General features: G+C 39.1%; 1 protein-coding gene across 1 annotated transcript; it reads right to left on the bottom strand.

Moving 5' to 3' along the window:
- Positions 1-402: 402 nt before the first annotated feature.
- LOC133645180 (tryptophan 2,3-dioxygenase A-like) lies at positions 403-9827 on the bottom strand. The gene is made up of 12 exons (XM_062040035.1): positions 9694-9827; positions 9515-9620; positions 9335-9425; positions 9189-9259; positions 8807-8934; positions 8276-8462; positions 8092-8199; positions 7914-8025; positions 7780-7837; positions 5848-5927; positions 5493-5583; positions 403-1011 (listed from the first exon to the last, which is right to left on the bottom strand). Exons 1-12 carry the CDS (start codon positions 9726-9728, stop codon positions 858-860), a joined length of 1221 nt encoding a protein of 406 aa, XP_061896019.1. The 5' UTR covers positions 9729-9827; the 3' UTR covers positions 403-857.
- Between the last annotated feature and the right edge of the window lie 286 nt (positions 9828-10113).

Below are 10113 nucleotides of genomic sequence, written 5' to 3' on the forward strand. Positions count from 1 at the left end.
TTGGCAAACATAAACAAATGTTCAGTTTTTCCTGTAAAACTTTGACTTGCGTTGAGTGAAACGACTTTTATTACAATACTGCCAAAATTCTAAGTTTTTCTTGTGAAATTGTGACCTTTTTCTTGTGAAATTCCAACTCATTTTTCACGACAAGCTTTTTTAAATATTTGCACAGTATGTATATATTATTAATGTTGTAAATACAAATCTTTATATATCTAGAAAGGCTGGTCCTGAAGAGGGAGGCATTTTTCAGAGGTCCCAAGAAAGTAACAACTACAACAAGAGTGTGTGTGTGTGTGTGTGTGTGTGTGTGTGTGTGTGTGTGTGTGTGTGTGTGTGTGTGTGTGTGTGTGTGTGTGTGTACTCAGTTTATATTATCAAAACAAATCAACAAGGACATACATGCTGCATTTTAATGAGGCCATTAACAATGCACACAAACAGCAACACTTATGTACAACAAATATGTATAGTTAAATAAGAAAAGGTTATAAATGAAGGTGTACAACGATTACATAGATTACCGGGTAAATATGTACATTGCGTTAAAAACACCTATACAGCACTTACAGTTACCGGCCACAACATTAGGTACACCTGCATGTCCAATTATTATGTTTTTGTAACATATAAAAAAATATATAAGCTTATAATGCTGTGGCCGATGCGTCGACATTATCAACATTATGTACACTTTTTTTAAATTCCACGCCGTGCAAACGGTTTCAGACGCAGGCCGACATTATTGTTGTTGTTAATAATAATCGCATTTCCACGTCGTACTCGGTGCACGTCGAGGGACTTTTGCGTGGCCGGGGCCGTGGCGAGTTTCACGGAGGACGGTGGTGGGGGTGCTAGTCGGAGTCCTCGCTGCTGCAGTAGGAGCTGTCGCAGCACTCGGCCGTGTACGGGAAGGTGTGCACGCTGGGGTTGAGCTTGGGCACCCAGTGGCGAGGCACCAGGAAGGTGGCCAGGTTGAAGAGGTCCACGAAGACCTTGTAGCGATCACTGCGGCACAAAGACATGCTGTCAAGCACAAGACGGCAAACATCCACTACAGAGGACACAGATTGTCAGCAAAATATGCGATGATAATACTCCTTTTTTTCCCACACTTCGAATCCTGCGGCTTATAAGACTGTTTCTTCACTGACGGCCATAATGTAAATGGTTGGAAAAAAACATAACAAGCAAATACCGTATATTCCGCACCATAAGCCGCCCCGTGTTGTAAGCCGCACCTTCAATGAATGGCATATTTCAAAACTTTGTTTACCTATTAGCCGCCCCGTGTTATTAGCCGCACCTACGCTACACTAAAGAGAATGTCAAAAAAACAGTCAGATAGGTCAGTGAAACTTTAATAATATATCACAAACCAGCGTTCTAACAACTCTGTTCACTCCCAAAATGTAATGTGCAAATGTGCAATCACAAAAATAGTAACACTCAAAATAGTGCCGAGCAATAGCAACATCAATAACTCAACATTGCTCGAACGTTAATGTCACACAACACACAAAATAAACATTTAAAGCTCACTTTCTGAAGTTATTACTCATCCACAAATCCCTCGAATTCTTCTTCTTCGGTGTGCTTCACTTTTTTTTTGACACCATCTGTGATGTGGACGCGCATGCAGTCGTAGATCAACAGGGACGGAGCTGCGTGAAAAAAGTCACCCGGTCCCTTCGCTCATCTTTTCTTCATCCATCCATCCCTTGGAGTTAGCTTTTATGATGACGCCGGCTGGAAAGTTCTCTTTTGGCAAGGTCTTCCTTTTGAATATCACCGTGGGTGGAAGTTTCCGGCCGTTAGCATGGCAAGCTAGAACCACGGTGAAGGACGACTTCTCATTCCCTGTGGTGCGAATATTCACCGTACGTGTTCCCGTTGTATCCACAGTGCGGTTCAAAGGAATATCAAAAGTCAGTGGAACCTTGTACGCGTGTCTCTTAGTAGGAGACATTTTGTGGTCTTTACAGAAACACACAAATGAAATGAAACGTAATATCCGCGCGCTTCTTCTTCTACGGGGGCGGGTGCTCACCTTGGCGGTTGCTTACAGTAGAAGAAGAAGCGCTTCCTCTTCTATGGGGGCGGTTGCTTACCGTAGAAGAAGAAGCACTTCCTCTTTTACGGGGAAAAAAGATGGCGGCTGTTTACCGTAGTTGCGAGACCTAAACTTTATGAAAATAAATATTAATATTAATCCATATATAAGGCGCACCGGGTTATTAGCCGCACTGTCAGCTTTTGAGAAAAATTGTGGTTTTTAGGTGCGGCTTATGGTGCAGAAAATACGGTACAGTGAAAAGGTGTTTTATTGTATGTGCTATGGCCCCGTGGGTTAGCTCGCTGCAGGTGTAGAGGTGCCATTCCATTTTCCAGCCGTCCATAGCGTTTCTACTCGTATGGACTCTTCATTCATCACTCCAAGCAACGATTGCGAGTTTTACAATATAACTAAAACAATTCTGACTTACTAAAGCGTCCCATGTGTGATGTCTGTAGGAGTTAGGGTTGAGTTGAGTTGAGTTTGAGTTTATTTCGAACATGCAAGCATACAACATGATGCATCACAATTTCCAGTTTCTCTTTTCAACATGTTCGAAAAGGAGTAGGAAGAAGCAGAGCTTATTTAATCCTACCCATTTTCTTTTACATAACAGTTGCTAAACCTTTTGTTCACTTCCTGTTCTCAATGTATTCACAATATACTCCATAAGTAATCACAATAAAAATAAATAAATAAATAATAATTGGGGAAGTAAGTTATATTTCATATGGTGAGATAAGTAAGATTATTTTGAGAGTGAAAGAATGGATGAATTAAGTAAATTCAGAATGTTTATCATGGTTCTTCTTCTTTGTACTTTGTAAACACTTTAAGTTTGAAGAGTTTCTTGAAGTGGATCATATTAGTACATTGTTTGATTGCTTTGCTTAATCCATTCCATCATTTAATTCCACATACTGATATACTGAAGGTCTTACGTGTTGTACGTGCATACACATGTTTTAAATTACATTTTTCTCTAAGATTATATTTCTCCTCTTTTTTTGAGAAGAATTGTTGTATATTCTTGGCTAGCAGGTTATAGTTTGCTTTGTGTATAATTTTAGCTGTTTGCAAATGCACTATGTCGTGGAATTTCAGTATCTTTGATTCAATAAATAAAGGATTTGTATGTTCTCTTGGTTGTACGATATCATGACATGTATGTATTGTTGCATTTGGACAACTGTATTGTTGATATTAGAGGTAATTATTGTTATTATTCATTTATTTGTATTGCTCCATTTGTAGTGTAATAATGCTCATTGTCATTTCTGTATTATTTATTTCACTAACTGCTTCTTTGCTATCACTTTTACCATCATATTTCTACATATCCTATTTGCTAATGTTGTTGTTGTTATTGTTGTGTTTGTTGTTGTTGTTGTTGTTTTTGTCTTATCCTCCTCTTGTCCCCACAATTTCCCCCTCTGTCTTCCTTTTTTTCTTCTTTCTATCCCCTCCTGCTCCGGCCCGGCGGCACCAAATAATAATATAAATTCATTTAATAAAGTCAAATACAAATAAGGCAACAAGAGAAGTATGGGCATCTACATGAACTATATGATATGCCTGAGAAGCTGGACAGGACAAAAAAAAAGGGTTGTACGGTATACCGGTATTAGTATAGTACCGCGATACTAATGAATCATATTCGGTACTATACCACCTCTAAAAAGTACCGGTCAACCACCACCCCGTCGTTGTCACATCGTGTCATTGCTGGTTTTACGGGCAGAAGAGCATGTTCGGCAGCGCACAATCACAGAGGACTTACAAGCAGACACAGCGTGTACACAGAAAAGGGAGAACTGACGCATTTTGGCTTAAAAAGTAAAGATAAAGGTGAAGTTATAACACTGAAACACCCACAGGAAGAGGTGCTTTAAGACATAGCTAGCTAGCGGCTAAAGTCCATCCGCAGTCTGCAGTGTTTTAGCTACTTCTAAATCACTAATCCTCGCCTATATCGGTATCGGGACGACACTAGTAGGAGTGTTTTTATGCACATATGTGCGCGATATCGTAATGCAATGACGTTAACTAACATGCTAACACGTTTACAAGTGTCCTGTGTTAGTATTACTAACTTACAACGGCATTCATTTTGTGTTGTTTCAGTTTCGTAAATCCACCAAAACGTCACCGTGGAGTTATTGAGTCCACTCTTTCAAATGTTCTTGTAATCAGACAATATTGTCAGTGTATTAGATGGGATCTTGACCTGGCATGTTTCGACTGTCAATGTCAGGTAAATATTCTATTTAATATACCGACAATATTGTCTGACTACAAGAACATTTGAAAGAGTATATGAATAAGAAAACATAATAAACCTTTTTGAGCAGTTATTGAGTCTGTTTAGCTGATTGGAGAGCAGCTAGTGGGCCCATGATGATGGCTTCTGTTTTGTTTGATCAGCCGTTTTACTGCCCTGTTACAGACACCGTTTGGAAACAATTATGGTATGTAAATAAACATTTACAAAATATTTCTGTTTAAATAACTAATTTCACAATGTATACATCTGCGGCTAATATATGGAACAACTTTATATATCAGTATATCAGTATGTGGAATTAAATTATGGAATGGTTTAAGCAAAGCAATCAAACAATGTACTAATATGATCCACTTCAAGAAACTCTTCAAACTTAAAGTGTTTACAAAGTACAAAGAAGAAGAACCATGACAAACATTCTCAATTTATTTCATCCATCCATTCATTCATTCTTAAAGTAATCTTACTTATCTCATCATATGAAATATGACTTACTTCACCAATTATTATTATTAAATTCTTACTATTATTTATTTATTTATTTTTATTGTGACTACTTATGGAGTTTATTGTGAAAAAATTGTGAACAGGAAGTGAACAAAAAGTTTTGCAACTGTTATGTAAAGAAAAGGGGTAGGATTAAATAAGCTCTGCTTCTTCCTACTCCTTTTCGAACATGTTGAAAAGAGAAACTGGAAATTGTGATGTATCATGTTGCATGTTCGAAATAAACTCAAACTCAACTCAACTCAACTCAACTTTTTTTTTTATAAAATAAAAGTAAGAAAAACAACTAAAAGCAGGTTTTTTTTCACAATGTGTCGACTTTTTTGTTCTAAAATTCTCTTATTATTTCTGTTTCTGTCATACTGCAATATTTTCTAGTAAAATAATCACTTTTTTTAAATGTAAAATGATTACTTTTTGATGCAAAATGGTGACATTTGCCATATGAAAATCTGACTTCTATCACAATATTGCCAATTTTTGTTGTTGTTCTTGTAAAACAGTGACATTTTTGGAATAAAATTGTGACGGGTTGTCACAATTTTACTTCTGTGGGGTGTGGCTTATATACATGTAGTCCGGAAAATTACGGTAATATATCACACATTCATTATAGCTGGGTTTGATGAGGTGCAAACATACCTGACTGTGGACCTCAGGTAGTGGTAGCCAGACGACCCCCCAGTGCCGGCCTTGCTGCCAATCATGCGGTGCACCATGCATACATGGTTGTCTGCAGGCGGACAAAAAAACACACACACACACACACAAACACACAAATGGAAGGTGAGATGTCGCATTGAGGCCATTAATAATTCACTCAAGTGACACCAGGGTCAGTAAAAATGTATTGAGTGGGATTAGGTTGGAAGATTCCCAAGGCCCTGAACTAACTTTACACCAACAAACTTCTCTCTTAGTCCGTCCCCCCCGTCCCCCCCCCCGCCCTAGGGCCAATTACTGCACTTATTGTTTCCCCGTGTGGTGCAACACGTACATCTCCATTTGGTCATGAGCTCGTCCATGTCCATGAGGGAGGTGAGCAGCTGGAACGGAACCTGGAACCTCGGCTCCTCCCTTTTGAAAAAAAGCACAGTCCAAGGTCAGCGTTGACGTTTCAAACATGTGAGAGATGCAACAACCTTTTGGGGAAGCCCAACCTTAGGCAATTTAACGATATACAATACATTCCATGGAAAAAAAACATATTTTTAAAAATGATAATGCTCACTTTTGTTTGTTTTTGTCGTGGTTAACAGTTTGTTTATCACCATCATTTTGCTTACCTTTTTTCGCTACAGGAAAGGGTCAAAATGTTAAAAAACTAATATATATTTTAAGTCTCAAGCTTTTAAATCTGCTTGAATCATGTGGTCTTTTGGTGTTTTTTATTTTTTTATTTTTGTCATCATTTTATGTTATTATTTTATCTATTGTTTTAAATGCTTTTAATTGAATGACTTTTTATTGCGTTTATGTTGAGGGTGTGTTATTGTATGTGCTCTGACGCCATCTTTTGGACGGGTTAGCTCACTGCAGGTGCTTTCAACCCGGAAGTAGAAGTGCCGTTTCGTTTTTTATAGCCGTCCATAGCGTTTCTACTCGTATGGATTCTTCATTCATCACTCCAAGCAACATTTGTAAGTTTTACAATAGAACTAAAACAATTCTTACTTACTGAAGCGTCCCATGTGTGATGTCTGTAGGAGTGTTTTTATACATATTTTTGCACGCTATCGTCATGTATTAGCTAACATGCTAACACGTTTACAAGTGTCTGTGTTAGTATTGCTAACTTTCAACAGCATTCATTTTGTGTTGTTTCAGTTTCGTAAATTCACCAAAACGTCACCGTGGAGTTATTGAGTCTGTTTAGCTGATTGGAGCACTCTGGAAACTGTTTGTTTGTTAGTTAATAGTGGTAAATAAATAAAGTAGATTTGGATTTGGAAAACCGAATCATAGATTTCAACAACAACAACAAAAAAATGTAGTCCTTTAGAGAGCACATAAGAGAAGTATCCTACACTTCTCTTTTGTAAAGTAAATCTGAACAGCCGATATGGGCATCTACATCAACTATATGATTTGCCTGAGAAGCTGGACAGGACAAAAAAAAAAAAAAAATCATGTTGAATTAGTTGACTCAACCATGTTTTTTTCTGGGAATAAAACGAAGAAAATAGGATAAAACAAAATATTATATACTTTTGTATTATCAATGAACTTTAATCAAGTATTTTTTATTAAATTTAAACTCATTATCTTTAAGTGAAAACACTACCAAATTTTGCTTAAAATATAACCACATACATTTATTATATTATATATGATACACAACTTTAAGTAAAACCATTTTTAAAGCATTGTTTCTGTAATTTCCCACATGTAATTTTATAATTACCGCAATACACACAAATTCTCAAAAGGTGTGAGGTTGTAATTTCCACATACTTCAGGAATTGGCCAACCTCTCTACTAGGAATATGATTATTAGTTCCTAATCCACTTTTTTATTAGAAGACATCAAAAATACTGGAGCTGGGGTGGGCTCTCAGCGACTCGTTTCAAATGGGCCGCCAAACATTAGCTTATTCCTACACATTCATACTGACCTCCCAAAGCTCACGCATTCATTGATGACACGTCTAACGAGTACTCACATTTAGTAAATCATCTTTAGAACGTGACAACCTCGACTATGGTATGGGGTTAAACTCCCTCATGGTGCTGCTGTTCGATTAAAGTTATTTGGCCCTTGCGGTGGCGAAGAATATGGGCACCCCGGGTCTTGAGGATGCCCTGGTTGTCTGCTACAAACATTCCCAGTTATCTTTGTAAAGAAATCATCTTTTCTACAGTTCTTGTACTGGATCGTGTTTGATTGACAAAGTTATAGCTGAGAAAACCAGATGAATGATGGCGCTACCTGTAGAAGTAGATCATGAGGGCACCTTGCAGAGCTTTGTGAGACAGCCGCCTCTCACCTTGTTGGGGAAAGAATAAGCTCAGTCAGCCACGTCTTCAACATCGATTGTTTTACTAGGTTTCTGAGGTTCTGACCTTTGCTGAGAAGGTGCTCGTGACGCTTGACGTCAAACAAGGAGCTGAAGAGCTCCTTCCGTCCGAGCAGCTCCACCATCATCTCCTCTTTGTCCTCACAGTCGGACATTTTCTACGGAAGAAGAAGGCATTGAAAATTTACTTTCTGTTGCTAAGCTTTTCATTGCTCTGGTCTTACCTTGATCTTCTCTTCCTCCTTATTCAGCCTGTCGAATATGTTGGTCTCCAGCCTTCCCCAGAAGTTGAAGCCATCCATTTCCAGGCCAGGAGTTCTCTCCAGCCATTCCTTTGATGAAGAACACATTCTTCCATCACATAAGGCAACACTTTGAATCATCTTCTGACTATTTTTTTTTGTTTACCTCCACAAGTTTTAAGAGTGTCGCTTCCTTTTCGGTGGCGAGCAGCGTCTCACCGTCTTCACCCTTGAAGATGTCCCGATAGTGCTGCCTGTTGTACGGCACCCTCAGGTTGTCCGGAACCCCGATTTTGTTCTCCACGAGCCGGAACTGAAGGCTTTGGAAGCCGGAGGCCGGAGACAAATATTCCCTACAGAACCAAAAACAAAACAACATGAATAACCCCTCCGCAGAACATCTTCCATAGTTGGAACGTTTCATGTCACTGTTTGATCACGGTATTGTTTAATATGCTCAAAAAGTACGTAAACATGCACTGAAATTAGTTTCCAGGAAATGAGCAGTATCACCATCAACCGCCAGGAGTTTTAACCGCGTTATTTTCTCTGGCTCTTGCCCGAATCAGGGGATGTCCTTGTGGTTTGTGAAGCCCTTTGAGGCACTTTTGATTAAGGCTATACAAATAAACTTTGATTGATTGATTGATTAATTGATTGATATGAATAACTGTAATCATTACATCCCTAAGTTTACCTAAAGTCAAAAAAGTCCAAGGCTGTCATGGTTTCCAATACGGCAAACTGGTCCACCAGCAGCCTGAAGATCATCACGATTCTGTGGATGCGAGTGTTGACCTTGAGCATGTAGCGTTCATCTCGAACCTGTACGAAAAAGCGAGGCAAAAAAAACACAACTATTAGCAGTTAAAGCCAAAAGCTGTCTGAAAAAATATAAATATTTGAAATCATAGTTGCCATCTTATACCAAATAGCTAATTAAGGAGTTTAAAACACATCTAGAAACAAAACTTGGGTCTCAAGATCAATTAGTCAAGCTCAGTTTGCATTAGTTCATCAGGTGAGAACAAAAACATTTTAATTTATTGAGAAAACAACCCACAGATCAATCCACTCACATGTCCACTCGCGAAGATCTCACGGACTGAATCCAGTTCAAACAAGATCTGTTTGAACCACAGTTCATAGGCTGAAATGAAATCCTACTTTTAGATGTCGTTCAAAAGCTCCAAAGCACAGACGTACCCCGACAAAGACGCCTCACCTTGATGAGTGACGATGAAGAGGTGCTCGTCGTGGATTTTATTACCCTTCAGTTCACTCTGCAGCACCTGGGCCGTCAGAATTTTGTCCAGCTGAACCCCGCGCCCCAAAGAAGATTCCACACAAACAAAGAATTTAGAAATGATCCCGAGTTAAGAAGTGACAGGTGGTTTGTCTCTACCTGGAGGTACTCTCCATAGATGATTCCGCCTTTACTAGCCCTGTTGATGCCAACCTGAGAGGCATCTTCTTCTTCCTCAGGCTTTGGAGGCTGTTTTTTAAACAACCTGCAGCGTGGAGAAGACTTTTAATCAATTCAGCCAAGGAACAAGCACAGTTGAAGAGATAGCAGACACGTACAAATGCCTCTTCTGAAAGTAAGGACATCCGCTCATGACTTGTTCAAATGGGGCTAGCTTTGATTCGCTCTTCTTCTCCTTCTTCTTCTCAACTGGAAAACACACTACAATCCACACACGCTCGTTTATAAATATTGCCACCATCCAATCACTCACGAGGACATAAGTCATCATCCGGTCACGCCTCCGTCGTTGGCGAGGTACTGTTTACCTTGAACCGCCACCATTTCTGGACTTTGTTTGGGCCGTTAAAAGAGCAGTCATGGGATCATGACAGCAATGGCGCAAAAGGCAGTGACTTCAGTGCTAGGAGTGGCAAAGGTTAATAATATGTGTTCTATTATTATTTTGTAGAGCAACGTTTTTAGATGCTATCCAATCAGTCCTCAGAATAGCAGCGTTGTCCAGTCCGCCACTGTTT

This window comes from Entelurus aequoreus, linkage group LG28 (genome assembly GCF_033978785.1).
Source record: "Entelurus aequoreus isolate RoL-2023_Sb linkage group LG28, RoL_Eaeq_v1.1, whole genome shotgun sequence".
NCBI lineage: Eukaryota > Metazoa > Chordata > Actinopteri > Syngnathiformes > Syngnathidae > Entelurus > Entelurus aequoreus.

Coding starts and splice junctions, on each gene's coding strand:
- LOC133645180 (XM_062040035.1), bottom strand. CDS start 9,728: ATGAGCGGATGTCCTTACTTTCAGAAGAGGCATTT. Junction 8,935..9,188: donor AGATCTTCGCGAGTGGACAT/GTGAGTGGATTG, acceptor TTTTTCGTACAG/GTTCGAGATGAACGCTACAT. Junction 8,026..8,091: donor AGGAGGAAGAGAAGATCAAG/GTAAGACCAGAG, acceptor CTTCTTCCGTAG/AAAATGTCCGACTGTGAGGA.